We start from the raw sequence: 18,202 nt of genomic DNA on the forward strand, positions 1-18,202 counted from the left end.
CAAGGGAGGCAGGCGGCAGCCTAAGTGCCACTGGGCCTCCCAGGTCCCTGAGGGTGGAGACAGACAGCGAGGCCCTGAGATCCCCTTTGGCTAACACAGTAGGTGGAGGGAGGAGTGGTCGAGAGCTGCCTCTCCCACAGCGGCCTTGCACACACACGCAGCCTGCTCTCCCTGGCRCAGGGGAGCTCCGGGCTATGGGTTGAAGAAGAGCTCAGCCAGCAGGTCCAGTAAGTGCAGGGACTTGCTAGCTTTCACCCCTGCCTGACTTAAGCCTACCTTCCCTTGGAGTTTTGGAAAGCTTTGGCCAAATCTAAGTCTCTTCTCCTCCCTCTCATCCTCCAAGGTTGCTCAGTTTCCTTTAACATCTCTGCTCTTCCACATTGAAACCAAGCCTAATCTGGCTCACCCACAACAGAAAGGCTTTGTCTTTGCAGCATTTGCACTCTGATCTGAAGTTCTCTTCTTTCCATCAATTTCCAAAGAAAACCYATCGTCAACGATGTTTTCCAGGAAGCCATATATCATTATCCAGCTGGGTTGAAGAGATCCAACAAATTATCTGCAGACACACCAGGTTTAGCGAACAACATCCTTCCCTTTGGACTTCCATTGCTCTCTGAAATCTTGCTCTACTTTTTATTCAACTTACTGAATGTGTTTCTCCTTGAATTGCCTCCTACCATATGACTCTCTACTCTTGCTGTCAGGATCATCTGTGTCTCCAGGCAGGTGGCATTGGTTGAAATCAGGGCCTGCCATAGGGCACAAACACTTCTACGCTCTCTCCAATCATGAACTGACGCCAACACCGACACAGTCAGCCAGTGTCCTGGCTTTTGGCCTGTAATACATTTTGAATACTCTTTGCTAATTCTCTTTGGTCTGACCCCTCTGTACAAGCCCCAGCATGTGCAGCACCCTGTTTTGAAGCAGCTCTTCTAGCTCACGTTGAGGCATCATGAAAGGCAAGGCAATGGTGCCCCACATGCCACATCACAAGCACTCCCTTTTACGTGACTGTACTCTTCTCACAACAAAACCACAAGCATCCCCTCTCCATGCCTCCAAATGAAAGATCCTTAGCAATGCTGTTTTAGGCTAGATTGTAGCTTGTGTTGAAGCAATGATATGGAGGAAAATACAGCTCTTCTCGTGCACTATCCATGCCACACCTCAGCAGCAAAAGCAACTGATGGCTCAGCATTGTGGTATTAGCTGAAGCTGGGGCATCCTGAGGACAGTTTCAGGAAAAAAAAAAAGGTGTTTTTCTCATCTTCTTTTGACAGAGTTCTGACACCAGTCTGTCCTCATATCTGAAGAGGCTGTGAATTGTCTCAGTGGGGCCGACAACAACCTCCTGTGGGACAGGGTGTTGAGATGAGGGGCTTGGTACACCAACACCTGCACAAGGTGACCACACCTGGCGCCCCATATCTCCCCCTACGTGGAGGGGTAAAAAGAAGAGCACTCAACATGCTGTACAGCTCTCCAAGAAGCAGCAATGCTAAAGGGAGGGCAGGAAGCCAGTAACCTAGGCTGCAGTGGCTAACCAGCAAGAGCAGACACCCAGGGCCTACAGCTTGGTAACAGTGCCAGCTGAATTGCCATCATCAAATCTGCTTTTCCTCCTCTTGGGGAGGGAAAGAGGTTTGCTTGAAAAGGGGGGTTAACCCAACCCAAGCAAAATTTGCCTTTTATCTCAGTCAAAGCTTTTCCGACATTTCAAGAAAGCAACCAAGAAAAACTCTAGAGATTAAAATGGTTTGGCCAAGCAAAAGTCCAGAGACTAGAATGTTTTAGCCAATGCCTTTCCTGTATAGCTGAGTGGACCCCAAATAGTTCCCAAAACAGCAATCTCTCTTTCTTCTTAAGTGAAGGGGGACATTTGTGCTAGAAATTTTTTGGCGTATCTTTTGAAAGTTATTCTGGGATTTTTTTTGAGGTTTTGAGTGAAAAAAAAAGTTCAATCTCTTCCTCTCTCCCTTGCATCCTCATCAAGTTACAAGTTCTCTGGCCTCTTCTACCTAGCACTGCTCCACACTGACCATCCACACACTCCTGCAACAGCCAAAGTCAGGTTAGCCTGTACGTAAGAAGAGGCATTGGATTTGCTGCTCACACCTGCCAAAGAGATGTCAGGACAGAAATGGGGACAAAAGGGAACACCTACCTGGCTATATCTCTTGAATAAAGAAATCTTTCCAGAATGGCAGGCTCTCGCTTGTAAAATGCACATGGATTTTAGCTTCTGTTTTACTGATTTAAAGCATAGTGAGATTGATGGATATTATTTCTTTCTGCTCTTGTGTGAGTTCCTACTTCCAGCCCTGTACTTATCATTTGAGATGTCCTGAATCTTTCCTTGTACCTGCTCAGAATCTGCAAAGTGTACATAAAATGAGTAGAATGATGCTCAGAAAAACATAGCCTCTTGTAGGATCCAACTCAACCTCATCTTCAGTATGTGTGCGTTCCGGATTATTTTTCTTCCTGTGCCAAATAAATGTTGCTTTTAAATAACACTGTTGTGTCTTTTGCACTGAATCAGCCATTAGGTTGCAACCTTTAAATGGATGAATGCATGTTTCCCATGTCTCTCTCCCAGGCAACAACCTACAAAATCCTGTCCACATATGAAGTCATGTGAGAGGATGGTGCTCTATACACCCAATCCCATTGCTTTCCACACAACACTCAGCTGAAAAGCTCTCTTATATTTGGCTTCTGCTAGTTAGGGTGCTGCTCAGCTAGTGCAGCTCAGTGTGACATTTCTTCAGTGCCACTTTCTGCTGCTTCTGTTACAAATGAACCAGTCTTCACAAAAAATATAATAAATCCCACAAGCCCACTCACATCCATGCCACTGTAATTTCAGCTATCCAGCTAAACAAGAGACTTCAGTATCTTCTTGTCTAGCAAACACCTGTCATGTATCAAGTTTCCTCATGGTTCACTCCAACTACCAGTGCTGTGCACACATCTCACCATTGCCTCATTCTCAGAAGGTCCACAAACAGGGCAACTCAATCCGTTGCGCTCACACCTCCTCACACCATGTAGCATGAGTAAGTCTGCTTGATGTTCCTCCTGCTGCTCTGCAGCACCTTGCAGTCTTGCCAACTCAGGGATTAGGATCTTGGTTGGAAACATTGAGTATTTCCAACCCAATCTAGCATATTTCCAGTATGGTGAAACTCCCTTTTCACCATATGGATGAGCATATGCCTATCAGCTAATGGGGAACTGCCAATGCCTGCGACAACTCCCTACAGGACATGTTGTCATCATGCCTACGAATTTTCAATATCATCTTTCCACAGCCTTATTCCTTGCTTAAGGTAGCCAGCCTGAATCTCCTCAGATAATGAATAAATTTGGCTTTAGAGACTGCTTAAATATATCTTCTTCCCACTTTGTTACTCTGCATCAGCATAACTGACTACAGACTATGCCAATATTCTCTTGCAGAAGCAAAAGGATTTCAACAGACTGTAGCAAATCCAGTTCTTTTCTCCAAACTCTGCACAGAAAATCCTAGGGCCATCTGCTGATGCACGAATGGGTGAGGAGCCGCAGCAGTACTGCATTTGCCTGCTGAGGTTTTAGTTTCTTTGCTTTCAGAGGTTCTGCAGGGGGATACCACAAATATCAAACATCATCTACTTAGGAGTGCTCTTCATTCTTTCACTCTGTTCTTTGAAAGCAGGTGTTTTGTCTAATGCCAGATAGAAGTCCTGAAACATAACACCACCTTTATTTGCTGAGATCTGATTCAAAAAAGAGACAAGATATTAGGCTACCTAACAGATTCATACAGTAATATCAAGAGACAGTATTGCCCCCTTAACTGCAGATCCTTTGATGCAGTACATTATATCTGAAAGCTGCAGAGCTGGACTAACACCTACAATGAACAATCCTGCAGCAGAGAACAACGCAGCTAAAACATGTCTCTGTAATCACAGAGGTCCCATTGTCAGGAGGCCACTTTGTTTTCCCCTCTGTACATGTACATCTTGCTTGTCTCCTGTTCCATATGGTTCTGCAATTCAGAAGCTATTACATATTTTAACATTTTCCTCTTCTGGGCCATACCTACATTTGAAGCAGACTCACAAGTGTCCTAATGTAAAGCACACAGTATTAAGCTTAAGGCAGTCAGTCTCAGACTACCAAGAGTTCCATTGTATCTTACATATTCAAAAGTGTACACTTCTGGGATATGTAAGGCATTTTTTATTTTTAAAATGTATCTTTTAATGCCAAAAGATAACCGCCACTAGTAAATTTTCACTCCAACGCAATCCAAATACCACTGCAGACACAGCATACAAAGATCACCTACAGACACTTAGGTATACAGGTCAGAAGATGCGCCAGGTAAAGCTTCCCAMTTTTCTCTTTCTGCTTTTTTTCTTTTTACATCTGGACTGACAAAGCTTTCAACATTTACTCATTTTGGCAAGGAACCATTCCATTAAACAAAGGCGAACGTACACATATACTGGAACAAACTTATTGGAATCTAATGATATTCCCACTTTATAAACAGAAAAAAAAGATAATTCCCAAGTAGATAGAAACAACTTTGTCCAAAGCAATTCCAATACCATACGACCCAAATAGTCTACCTTTCTTTTTAAAATAGTTACAGATGATCTTTGACAAAAGGCACATTTGGCAGCTACTAAAATTGTCATCCATCTGGCACATTTTACTTTTTCCCTTTCAACCTCTTAGCCACTGGAACATGATTTCACAGCTGCTTGGTAGGAAATCTAAAAAGTGACTTGCCCATTACTTTGCTTGCCTTATAATGCTGCAGCAGTTAACCACTAAATGCATTGTTTTTCATAAAAGGCAAAAGGGAAATTTGCTCACAGTTGACAGAGAAATGCACTCAAAGGGTTTTTTTAAATGGAAAATAAGGCATGAAATTTTACAAACTGTGTTAAAAGTGCATTCAGCTTTACAGCTATATTGGGCCACACTTTTCTTTCTTTAACAAATCAGATCATAAATTACTTCAGGCCACGTATCAACCATGTTTTGAAATGACAATCTATAATTTAAAAGGGTATTTAGGGGCAGGGGGACCCCATAACAAGCTGCCAACTTTTTTTTTTATCACCTTAATGAACTGGAGCATTTATTGTATGAGGAAAGACTAAGCGAGCTGGGCCTGTTCAGGCTGGAGAAGAGAAGATGGAGAGGGGATCTGATCAACAAGTACTAATACCTGAAGGGACAACGTAGGAAGGGGCCAAACTCTTCTCAGTGGTGGCCAGTGATAGGACAAGGGGTAATGGGTGTAAGTTGAAGGCCAGGCAGTTCCATCTGCATGTGAGGAGGAACTTCTTCACTGTGAGGGTGACAGAGCCCTGGAACAGGCTGCCCAGGGAGGCTGTGGAGGCTCCTTCCCTGGGGATCTCCCAAACCCACCTGGATGCAACCGTGTGCCCCGTGCTCTGGGTGTCCCTGCTGGAGCAGGCGGTTGGACTGAATGATCTCCAGCGGTCCCTTCAAATCTCAACAATTCTGTGATTCTGTGACCTTAAAGAAAAAAAGAGAGGAGAAAAAAAAAAAAAAAAAAAAAGGAGGAAAAAGCCTTTTAGAGCAAGGCTCTCCTTGCCGACTGAAAACAGTATCAGCAGCATTCAGGAGAAAGTCAAGGAGAGACTTTAATACACCACAGCCAAATGCACTGCTCACAGTAAGAACAGCATCAAGAAACATTTTAGCGTTTTTAATTTAAAACTTTTTTTTTTWAAAATATTTCTAAGATATATCCAAAAAGAATTGGCTCTTCAGCACTGCTAGAAATAACAGTAGTAGAGGCTGCCATGGTAAATTGCTACAAAAGACAACAGCCATAACACAGATGAGAGCTGACACTGTAACATGCTTGCCAAATTTCTTCACAAATTTGTTCAGCACCTCTTCAGATTCAGAAAAATTCTGCTGACATAACAGAGTAAAACCCTCTCCCAGAAAGACAGTAACCTGCTAACTGCAACAGAGTTGCTACTGCAAGAGTTTGATGCCTCTGAACAGGCAATGAATGTCTAATTTAATATAGACACAAAAAGATTAASCAAACATCTGGAAATGCTGATCTAAATCCCGAAAGATCTCAAATCCAGAGCACTAGCATAAATACACTGTCCAGCTGAATGGAGGCAYGTTCAGAAGGGGATTAGCTCATGCCAGAGATGGTTTCTTGAAGATGGAGCTCTCAAAGGATTCCCTGGTATGGACTTCAAAGTAAGATGATGGTCTCCCTAAGCAAACACCAACAGGGCACCTTTGCCTGGTCTGCTGAAGGCCATAGCAGCACTATGTAACCTGGATCAGTGCTTGCAGTCCTAGCGCTTCCCAGACTCCCAAGGGACTTTCCTAAGCTAACATGCAGCTACAACATCTTTTGTGGAAGAAAAACTGACCCAGATGATGCTACGCTGCTTCACCACACTCTGAAGCAGAAACCTTGATGGGACATAGCGAAAGTTGTGCAAAGTGCTTCATCTGCAAAGTTCTGCTGAACGCTATAAGCCATGAAGGCATTTCATTTCCCACCCCTGCCCACATAAGGATCCCGGCACCCAAAGTACTTTGCAGTCCTCTGGGCTTCCTCTAGGCTAATACAGCAACTCACCCAGGAGGCTGTYGGCCTCTATGTAAGCATGTTTCATTTCTCCAGGCCGTATGAGAACATCCAGGGTCATTCAACAGCCAGTTAAGACAGAATCATAAAAGTGATTCATTTTCCACCTTAATTTTCCGTGCAAAAGTGTTGTTTCTAATGCAAATGTGGTCCAAAGAGAAAGTCTCTGAAGAGTAAATAATGCATAATGTAAAATAAAGCTTGTAAGACAGGCCAGTGTCTTTGCAATTGTGCTCAAAACTCCTACCCTAAATACAACATGTTTGATTCTCATTCTGTCTTTCCTGCTCTGCAGCTGAATGAGCCCCAGGCCTTGGGCACTCTATATGACTGAACTCACTCAGTCGGGCTTTAAAGGAAKTTTGCCAGGTTCTTGCACAGTCACCATCATCATTTCTCTGGTATTCCACTGATAAGCTAATATAATAATTACTATGATGCCAATGGCATGCCCATCATAGAATTAACACTGAAAGCACAGCTGTCCTGAACTATGTTTCCTTTAGCTGATGGTTTTGGCAAAGCTCCCATAATGAATATTCTCCTCTGAGATTTACAGTGTCTTTTTCTTCTTCCTTTACTCAGAAAATATTTCAAGGTAAAGGTGTTAAAGATACCCAAAGCAACATCCAACTGACAAATTCCCACCATTTGACTAGGCCGAAAACTGGTGCTTATGAAATCTGAATGCTTTCTGAAATGTAAGGACCACACTAGTAGACCAGAGTGCATCACTCCATGGCATTATAGGAAGTATTGGAGAAGGCCATTTCCATCATCACTCTATCAAGAGCATCTCTAATCGCACAGCTTCCCATGATGCTTAAATGTATTCTTCTTCCAAAGAGAATATGTGATAGAGTCCTACTTTGACCCATGAATCTTAATAAATGAAGATGAGGTACTTCACTCTTGACAAAAATACTGTAGTGGAGATTATAGAGCTTCTTCAGTATCTGGCATGCATTATTTGCAGCAGTATTGGCTTATTGGCTACAGTAGAAGAGCAGTACACAGGTTTATGGTTAATCCATGTCATGAAACTTCTATCAGTACACATTCTGCCATGTGTCATGTCAGACAGAAAAAGGCTACTGTCAAGATTAATGTGAGTTTAAATTTCTCTAACAAATGACATACATGAGATCTGGGCATTTTTATAACATAATAATCCACTTTGGGAGTAACCCAGCTTCCCAATTACTACTAAATTATTACTTTGTTATGCATGCCACAACTGACTTAGATTTAGACTCCTGTTACTAAAATGCAAAGGCTGAACTAGGAAAAATATGTGCCACAACATGTGCTTTTATCCCCTTAAAGTTTTAACTGAAAAACTGAATTATACAGTTATCCATGTAATAATTTAACATGTCAGCCAAACATATCTGTATCTTTATTTCAATTAAATTAAAAACAATCTGCAAGTATATTTAATGCAACATTCACTATATACACATGATTTCTGCAAGGCAATTCTATGTATGCTGATTAACCTACTGTTAGTAAAATATGACAATAGCTATGGAAATTGGCCAGTGAGYGCTCCTTTTCACGAGTGACTGTTTTCATGGCATGACTTCAAGAGTAGCTACTAGCCATGAAATAGATTATCAGTAAACCTTAAAAAGAATGTGACATAACCTAGCAGAGATTAACAGTCGTCTAAATGTAGTAGTATATTTACTTCAGGTGATAGTGCTGTTTTTTTTTCTCATTTTTGCTGCCATCTTAATGATGTAAGACTTTCATCTGCTCTATCTAAAGAAAGCAATAATTAGACATTATGCTTCCCAGCAAAAATTTATTTTGAACTGGCACCATAATATTTCAGAAAAGAAAAATAAAATAAAGTACCTCTTTGGTGAAGCCTAGGTACCCCCTACTACTCATTGTAACAACTTGTAAACAGGACTGCAATACAGTGCTATGCTTCAACTCTAACTCAATTAGGTACCACAGATCTTCCTCACAGTCCTCCTCATAAATTTAGGTATTTAAGTATCTTAAAGCAAGGAGTAAAGCAAATGAAAATTAAGAAGGATATAAAGTTCCCTGTTTGAGATTTAAAAAAAGTGCATAATGTTTTCATTCCAAAAACTGTGCCACTGTACGGAACTGACGGACACCAGACTGTTTTTCCTTCCGGTACTGGATATTAGAGCTCATTAGGCAAACACAGTCTCTGCACATTGGCCAAAGAAGTCCCTCAAGTCTGTTTTCTGGTACAATCAGTTGTCCGACTACTTTAGAACAATGTCCTGCATACGAAAAGAGGAACAGCAAGTTAACCAGTTTTTCCACTATAACATCTGCTTTTGCGATTCCATTTCTGTACACTGCATTTCCAATCTTTTGGAAAGTCTTTAGTGTTTGGCATACACATCCCAGCTCCTTGGCACCACCAGGTTCAGTGCATCCATTGCCAGCAACAGAAGTAGCACCAGGAAAATGTGACTCCCAGCGCAAGGGGACAGTTCAGGAGGAGTGGGCATTCTCCAGCAAAGGTGGCCCATCTCGATGCATCGACGGGTGTGTGTGCTCCCTTTTGTAAGTTTTTGGAGGAAGCTTTGGGATATGTTGAGAAGTGCTTTGTCGTGGAGGAACAGGTGGTCCAGCAACAGAATGGACGTCCACATCTGGTGGTATCAAAGGTGGTGATGGAAGATGCCTCCGTGCTACATGTGGAGAAGGTGTCTGAGGGGGTGGGGGAGTAAACGGAGAGGGGCTGTTTGGGAAAAAGGTGTTACCAAGTTCACTCTTTCTCCCCAGCGGTGGAGGTTGGAGGTGTAGTGGTGAGCTAGAGAAAACATCTGGAGTTCGCACAGGTTCTCGTGGTGGTAACACAGGAGGGCTTTCAGGGGGGTCAGAGATGCAGGTCCGGTCAGGCACCGAGTACCTTGGTGAATACACTTTAGAGGTGGGTTGTCTTGGAGGGATTGCTGGCGGGCTGTCCAGGTGTGCAGAAGTAATCTGAGGCACACAAAATTCAGTCAATAAACTCGAAACAGCAAGGAACAAGGAGCACAGGCCCTGCCACACAGACTGCTCTACCCCCTTACAGAGCACAGCAAGCAAGTGCAGAACAGAGGCGGAAAGGAAGCGAAAGAGCGGTGGGGCCTGACAAGGACACGTTCTCAGAGCGATGCAGCCAGGAAAGACAGAGAGACTGGACGTGCAGGGGTAGAGAGAGAATATACTGAAATGTGAGTTCATGTGATCCTGAGATGCAGGGGAAGGGAGAAAAGCAGGGCAAAAAGTGTCCAGAGCAACATTTTCTATGCTGATTCCAGAGCTGCCTGCTGATTTGGGTATCCCCCACTGCCTCTACACATCAAGTACTCAGGATGGTTAAAACTACCAGTTATGTCCACAAGAGAATGGGGAGGAGACAGGAGGTGATGCTGAACAGGATAAAAAAAATGCATTCAGAAAATGGAATTAAGGAAGGGTGCTCAGGATTACTTGCAGGAATTGCTTGCTTACTGCTGCAAGCAATGGCTACAATGGCAGTGTAAACAGTTTCCACCATCTTATCACGTTTATCATGTTTTTGATTGCACTTTGATAAGAAAATAGAAATACATTAAGCTCTGCAAGTTGGCAGCAGTTTTCATTCCTGAAAGGACCATTGCTGAAGAGACATACAAAAGTCCTCTTCCAAGACATGCATGCTCCAATGTAATTGTAAGTGGGATTTTCAAATCCACCCCCATCTTTTTGAAGAACCAACTCTCATTGAAATCAGAGATATTTTATACTGCAACAAAAGCTGGAACAGCTCCCAAATGCCATACAAATGTAACATGAAAAGGCAGCAATGGCTCAAGCAGGAGGACGGACAGGACAGATGATCAAAGAAGGTAAAGCACTGAACACCACAGCATTAAGGTTAAATAGTCCAGTGGACCTTTTCAGGGGACTGAAGTGTGTTCATCAGTTGTCATTCTTATTACTCTACAGTTCTTTATCCCTGTTTATATATCCTGCTAGATGATAATCTGGGATGGTTATCCCATATGGAAACATCTACCTGGAACCTCAAGCTCTCCCAGGCATTGCCAGGACCTGAGCACAGCAGATGAGTAGACAAGATGAGGCACACACAAGGTGAGACACATTTCTAACCCTAATTCTAGGTCACAGATTTTCAGTGGTGCAATGGCTGGAACAATAATGAAGCAAAATCGTGCAGGTTTTATACATGCTTGCTCTTTCACATGCAGTTCTTTAAAACTACAAATAATGTCTTCCAGAGTTTCTTTTCTACCTTACCCCGCCCTCTGCTTCCAAACCCTTCCCCTCTTTTTTTCTTTTTTTTTTCCTTATCTCTTTACTTCTTCCTTACTTTTGATGGGGAGGATTCAGCTGGAGCAGACTCTGGTCTTCTTCGTGGAGGAACGGGAGGGGGAACAGGAGCTTCATCTGAACTTTTGGCAAAGTTTATGGATGAGACAGAAGCAGATCCTGGCAAACATTAAAAAAATACTATTACAATGATGAACTTTTGTTCAGTTTTGCCCACCTCTCCCTACTGTGGCTAATAAAGCAATTATGAAAGGCAACTTGCTTTTACTGAACTAAATTAATTGTTCATAAAAATGTGTGAAAAATGAATGTGTTAAACAAAGACACCGCAAACAACCCTSTGCTTCCGGCTCCCAGACAGACTGGTCTTCTGGGCTGCAATTGCTTCTATGGTCATGAAATTCTGCACTTGCTAGGCAATCTCTCAAGAGCAAGAAAAACAAGTTTCTTTGCATCTCAAAAGCACTACAGCAGTATTCTGGACTTGCAGTCAATGGAACAATTCAAAAATGAGAAGAAACTTCTGCAGAGGTACTCAGGAGACCTGGCTTAAAAATTCTGCAGTGTCACTGGTCTGTTAAGCAACTTCTGCTTGCAAGCAGTCATTTCTCCTTGTGACACCCATCTGAAAGCAGGACTAAYCGTGTCCTTCACTTTAAAGCTCTAGGACCTGAAGAGAAGTTACATGTTACTGTATTATCGCATCATAAAAYCATCTTTTTTGAATATTTTGGTGAACAGAGAAGGAAAATAAGTGTGGATGAGTCTTGATGGATTTAACGCAGAGAAAAAAATGATTTTAAGTTTTGCAGGAAGGTCTATGTGCATTGAAACCAATTAGGAACGAGGAGGTCAGAGTAAAGCACCAGAATAATCTTCACTTGTGTTCTCATTTTTCACCACCACATGATCACCACATAAATTTCACACATATGGTAGCAAATCGCACAAGTGTTAGGTTGGGACACATATGGACAATAGGCATATATGCATATATATATGCATATATATATATATATATATAATCTCAGCCTTCTGTTGCAGATTTACTCCAAAGATATGCAACATCCTTTATGTTAGACACCTAATTATACTTTTTCCCTTAGCCATAAAAATTTGTAATTAAAAAAAAAAGTGAAACGCACCGTTTTGTCATTTTAAGGAGACCTAAAAGTGACTATTCCTTTGTCACATTAGAAGAATAAATGTTATTTACTATTTTTACCTCATCAAATCTAACACACACATTCTTTGCAGGCTATCTGCTATCACTTACTTGCATGGAAAGGACTTGAAGGATCCGAATCGAACACACTGCAGGCATCTGTGGTACTTGAAGTTGCAGAAGCAGGGGGTGGGGTGAGAGGCGTTCGGGGAGAGTTTGGTGCAGATGCTGTAGCTTCCGTTTCACTCTCTGGGATGCGGCTGTAGCTAATTTTTCTTGGCTCCTGTTGCAGAGGTGTCGGGTGTCGCATGGTACCTGGCCTTGGATTAGAGGGACGAACACCTGGGGACTTGAGAGGGTAGCTGTACTTTTTGGGCTAAAAGAGAGAGAAAAAGAAAAGACAACGTAACAGCTTAAAAGGCCATATAAAAACAAACCAACAGAAAATCAGCTAGGTAGCTTTTTGCCCATGAAGCTTGAGATTTACAACAACTTCTGTTACCTAAAGGCATATTGAAGCACTTTCAAGAAAGAAAAAAAGGTATGAATACTAACAAATCTCGGTGGAGGCTTAACATTTCGTGGCTCTATTTCTAGTGACTTATTGAACAAATAATCCGTRAATTCTGTCTCCATGCTGTTCCCCATTGGATTCAGGTTTTCAAAAAATCTCTGAAATACAAGAAGGCAGAAAATTTACATCAGCTAAGATTCTTCTGTAGTTTGTTTCTTTTGCACATATGATGTTTACAGCTCTAGCATTAAACCTAGACACACCAGAGTCAAAAGTGACRACACGTGTAAGTTGTGAAACTCATCTGTTGCTCCCCCTCTGCAAGATACTTCTCCTGCTGTGCTCACTTTGAGGAACTGACTGGGCTTGTATCCTAAATAATTGCTGTTCGCAAAAAATCAAATCAGGTTCGCTCAAAGGAGCCTCAAAAAAAGCTGAAAAGAGTCTATCTTTACAGTGACACCGGGGAAGACTGTCCTCAAAAGCATTCTATCAAGCTCCGAGGAGAATGAAAGACTTCAGAAAATCTTGCAGAATCTCTTAAAATCATCAGTGCAGAACTGTGGGTCTTTCTGCTTATCTCTGTGTCAGTCTATCAGTTTACATGCTCTGTCAGTTGACAGTCACCACAGAAGTAGCTCTGTATAGGGAGATTCAAGCAAATAACGGCACTTACTCTGATGTCAAATTCTACTCTTAAACAATATGGCTGGTTCTGGTACTGCTGGATCTCTCCTGTTATTTCTGCTACCTTTCTTCTCTTGCTGAAGTTTATGAGATCTTTCCCATGTCGCTTTAGAAATTCAGGGTTGCCTTCTTCTGTTTTCAAAATGTTGGTTAAGTAAATTCCTGAAAAGCACACAGAGAAGATGCTAAATACAAAGCACAAAACAAGGAGAAAGCCATATGGTCAGAATACAAAGAATTCAACAAGAAATTCATTTGTGAATTTTAATTGCTTAGAAAATTGCTCTGGTAGAGTCAATAAGAAAAATCACAACTAATTTTCAAATAATGGCAATAATTATTTTTCATATAATGGCAATAATTATTTTACTAAAGCTTTTCCTGAAAGCTGTCTTTTGCATCAAAATTTCAGTCTATTCAATTTTTTATTCTGTAAGAAGCTCTCACCACATATATTGAACCAAAACTAGCATTTTGCAAGACTGGAATTCACTGAACTGTGACACAGAGAGATCAAGTGCTCACTCTGATCTCTTCTGTCCCATTTCATCTTTACTCCATTTGAGACCCCAGCTAAGCTCAAAACAATTGTTTCTAACAGCTCGATGCATCAGACTGAGGCAGAAGAATATTTCATCTGCCTATCATTTAGGTTTTATTCTTTTGTTCAAGACTCCCTTCCTGACCTCATGATTATATCAAGTCATGTGAAGATTAGAGAGAAAAGAGTTCTCTGAAGTCAATGGATGGTATATCTGGAAAAGGCAAGGCCCACTATGGCTCTTCTAAGCATAGCCTGTAAAGATAAACTAAAACCATTCAGGTTCTTCTAACCTAAAACCTTCAGGTTCCTGCTAACCTCTGCTCCTCTCTGGAGCAGGACAGAAGGTTACTTAGATGATCTTATCTTTCTTTGCCGGACTCTGAGGTATGTCTTTTCCCAATCTGTAAAAGGCCAGAAAACCCCATCAACACCATTTTCTTCTAATTTTGGCCTGAAGCCTCTGTTGGACAAATGAAAGGTACTGCCATAATTGGCATTGAACAGCAGTCACACTTGAGTAGCTTGCTGAAGCAAAGCCATTTACTTAGCTTCTCAATTTGCTAATGGCCAGATCTTCCAAATCTGGAAAAATGGAAATTTGTTGATGATCCAGAGTGGGGTTCTTTCCCCAACTCTATATGGACATTTTTATTTCTTGGAATTCATATGGGGAGTGAAGAGAGAAAAAAAAAATCCTTCTTTATGTATTAGTCAGTAACAGCAGTATTTTTAATGTGCCCACCTTTCACTTAGAACAGTCAAATAACAGTCAATTTAATATTTTTCTCCTGTAAAGACAATTCACAGTTTTCCATATAGAATTAGCCCCATTCTCCGTTTAAGCAAGCCAAGGAAATTGCTGCAATTCTAAAATGACCGTCTTGTTAAAACTTATTTCTTACTATTCTTCGTATTTTGACTTAGTTCTTCAGCTCATTCTCTTTGAGATGGTTGTGTATGATACAGCTTATTTGGAACCAAATCTACTTACCAAAAAAAGGCACACAAGGAGGATTGATGGACCTGAGTTTTGCCAAGTATTTCTTATAGTGATCCTCACTTAGTTCATACGCTTCTTCTAAAATCTTCTTCTGTCGACTTGGAATTTGCTAAGAAGAGATGAAACAGGTTGGCTTGAAAGACAGGGACATGAAGTGACCTATCAATGTTTGGACTAACTGTCTCCAACTGATACTTAGGTCAACGACCACGAGAAGAGCATCCTGCTATCTCAGGACCTTGCAACCTTTTTGTGCATTTTTTAAGYGAAGACTAATTTCTTGCATCTGCAGTCAGGAAATTAACTCAGCGTTATCAACTTGTTTATTTTTTTTCGCTGGAGGTTCTGCTTTCCTTGTTTCAACTTTAGAGAAAATGCTTACTGAAAAGACAGGATTTCAGAGTACCTAAGGTGCAATAAATACATGACACTTTTGTATAAAAATGGAAAACACTTCACTGTACCTCAAATGTGTGATCCAACCTATACACTGCCGCAGAGTTCATTGCACTGACAATCTCAAGAACACCATTGAAGTTGTTTAGCTCTTGAAAAACTTGCAGGATCTCAATTATCCGGCTCACTACAATTACTCTTTCTTCCAGGTTTTCTGTTTCGACAATGCACCTAAATACATGAGAACATATTAATTTTTTACTGGACCATCTGTGAGTTTTGCAAAAAAATTACCCTGTAACACAAATGCACAAAGCTTAGTTGGGCACGATTTTGAAAATGTTTAGAATGAAATCCTCTTCTAAGAATAAAAAAATGTGACTATCACGGCAACATTCTCTAAAGGGACCAGTCATAGCATCAATAYGAATTCTCCAAAATAGTGTGTTTCACAGAGTATTTCTGACACCCAGGAATGGAGTTGGTGTAGACTTAGGAAAGTCACTTACTTTTCAAACCACAAAGTGAGGTTAGTTGTATGCCTTATCATTTTGAGAAGGTTAGGAGAATTAATTTCTTTATCTTCTTTTGTCCATACACTTCCAACTAGTTCGGATGGTTGCACAGCTCTAGAAAAGCATATACATTTATTGTAACACGTAAATAGAAGCATGAGAAAAAGGATATCGTTTTCCCAAAAAGTGTAAATTTCCAGGGAATTCAAAAATAATATTTGGAAATAAAAAGGTAACACTGCTCTCCTATGATCTTAGGATCACCCTATGACTTCAGTGACTGGTTTTCCTTCGCTGCTTTTTTAGATTGTGAATATTAGTATACATCATTCTTAACTATCTCTGTTCATCTAAATGAAAAATAATTTCTAAATCTCATTCACCATAATAAAAGGTGATMTTCCAATGCCTGAATAACCTCTCACAGACATCTGGTCAGCTCTGACACAGTCCACGATTTACTTCACAAACTAGGATATGAAGAAAATTGATTTAATTCATGTTTGTATTTCTCAAAGGATGATCTACCCTGAAAATATCAAGAGATCCATGAAGCATAATGCAGTTAACAGTATGCATCAGTTACAGGTTCTGCATGTCAGCTTGGGGAGACTAGACAAATACTAAGTTTGGAGAAACACTTTTTCCCCCTTTTTTTTTTTTTTTTGGCTGAAAAAATAACAATTAATATACAGCATTGGTAAAGTCCCTTGACCTACCGTGGGGCTTCACTGCAGGGGCCCGCAGAAACAATTTCATGCTGGAGGATATTTTGGATTGTGTCATGTGTTTTTCAATGGAGGAAAGTTACCTGTAAAAATCTGACTCAAGTAAAGTGAGCTGCCGAGCAATTTCTATTGGATGCAAAGTGAGCAAGTCAAAAGTCTCTGTGTGTCCTGGTTTGCTTATGTGCCACTCAATCGCCGGAGGGGGGCTTTCAAAAGTAATGTTGTGGCTTGGCCCAATGGCTTGTGCCTGCTTTTTCCGGTTGATTATCTTTGTGATTGATTCCACCCACTTCTTCATTGCTTTCCCTAGCACACAAAGAGAAAAGTCGCCACTTAGCCAAGTCTGAACATTGTTTTTCCAAAGTGACCACTGTAATTTGGAAATTTTACATYTAAACCCCAAAATGAATAAATTAAAACAAAACCAAACATTCATTCTTTGGAAGTAAATGATATTCCCACAGAACTCGTAAGGCCTTCTAACACATTAAAAGAATACTCACAGAATTAACCTTAATCTAATGAGCTCTACCTCTCCAGGATTTCTCTGCAATCAATGCTAAGCATACCAGGTTTGTCCAAGGACAAATCAAAACACCTACGAAAGGCTCACGCTCTAAATCAGGAGCTTCTTTTTTTTTTTCTTCTTTTCTGACTTAACAGTGAGTTTATGGGAAATAACCTTCTTTTGGTCAAAGTGAGCTTCTGAGAACATCCAAAACTTATGCCTTGGAGAAGCTTTTGTATCTTAGCAGGACAAAATAATAAGCCGGGAGAAGCTTCTCCCTCAATCAAATTCAGGTTCAAAACTGAGAATAACACCCAAAGGCTGAACACCTGTTTAGCTTTAAACCATAAGAATTTCATGTATAAAATGGTAAGTCGATTGAAAACTTACCAGAAATCCACATTAAACTAGCTGTTTATTCTCCTCCTCTAACCACTAACCATTAACTACTACTCTAACATTCAAATGGCTACTGTAGCTATCCCCATTTTTACTACAATCAAACAGGAAAGATCTGTAAAATCATAAATGGAAGATCTGCAAGTCTGATGCACACTGTGAAGTATCTGGAAAACCATTAATCTTTTACAAAACTAACCCCTTACCTACAGTGTAAAAGGACAGGCAAAACGGCTATTCTGTTCTGTGCATCACTCAAATCTCATCCATTCACATTTATTTCAACTCCCTTACCATAAAGCTAAGACACATTCATCAAGATATAACAAACATATTCTTTCATTTGAATGAAGGTTACACTTTGGAGAATTAGCAGATTTCAATTTAATTAAGTTTTCTATATTCTTTGTTAAGTGTTCAGTAAATAGTGGACCTTATTTCTCCTTATCTACTCCTTGAAAGGCAGAATGATCTATACCATACCTTTCAAAAGGGATGATTTATGATAAATATAAGTATGGAAGAAAGCATAAGTACCTCTTACTGTTCCAATGAATTCCTCCAACCGTTGCAGAAGATCAGCATCTCTCTCAAAGTCATAGAAGTGGTGTTCTACCCAGTGTCGACACACATTTAATACCCTGCAACAGTAAAGAGGGGTAAAAATAAAAATATTCAGCAACGTGGCCTTGAAATTTTCAAGTGTAGTGCTTCAAAGCTTTTAGTAGTGAGGCCTCACAGGCCTATGTACGAATCAACAGACCATTATTC

At 40.7% G+C, this 18,202-nt stretch overlaps 1 protein-coding gene across 1 annotated transcript in view; it reads right to left on the reverse strand.

Moving 5' to 3' along the window:
• Positions 1–7,461: 7,461 nt before the first annotated feature.
• The window catches only part of SOS1 (SOS Ras/Rac guanine nucleotide exchange factor 1), a 41,732-nt gene continuing 30,991 nt past the window's right edge, over positions 7,462–18,202 (reverse strand). The window contains exons 12-21 of the mRNA XM_026048521.1: positions 17,969–18,072; positions 16,608–16,830; positions 15,791–15,910; positions 15,350–15,512; positions 14,877–14,994; positions 13,331–13,503; positions 12,696–12,812; positions 12,252–12,516; positions 11,016–11,134; positions 7,462–9,640 (exon numbers count right to left, since the gene is read on the reverse strand). Of these exons, the coding sequence (XP_025904306.1) occupies positions 9,146–9,640; positions 11,016–11,134; positions 12,252–12,516; positions 12,696–12,812; positions 13,331–13,503; positions 14,877–14,994; positions 15,350–15,512; positions 15,791–15,910; positions 16,608–16,830; positions 17,969–18,072 (1,897 nt within the window). The 3' untranslated portion in view covers positions 7,462–9,145. The remainder of the gene's footprint in view (positions 9,641–11,015; positions 11,135–12,251; positions 12,517–12,695; positions 12,813–13,330; positions 13,504–14,876; positions 14,995–15,349; positions 15,513–15,790; positions 15,911–16,607; positions 16,831–17,968; positions 18,073–18,202) is intronic.

This window comes from Nothoprocta perdicaria, unplaced genomic scaffold, assembly GCF_003342845.1.
Source record: "Nothoprocta perdicaria isolate Ctin4 unplaced genomic scaffold, notPer1 scaffold_547, whole genome shotgun sequence".
NCBI classification, from domain to species: domain Eukaryota; kingdom Metazoa; phylum Chordata; class Aves; order Tinamiformes; family Tinamidae; genus Nothoprocta; species Nothoprocta perdicaria.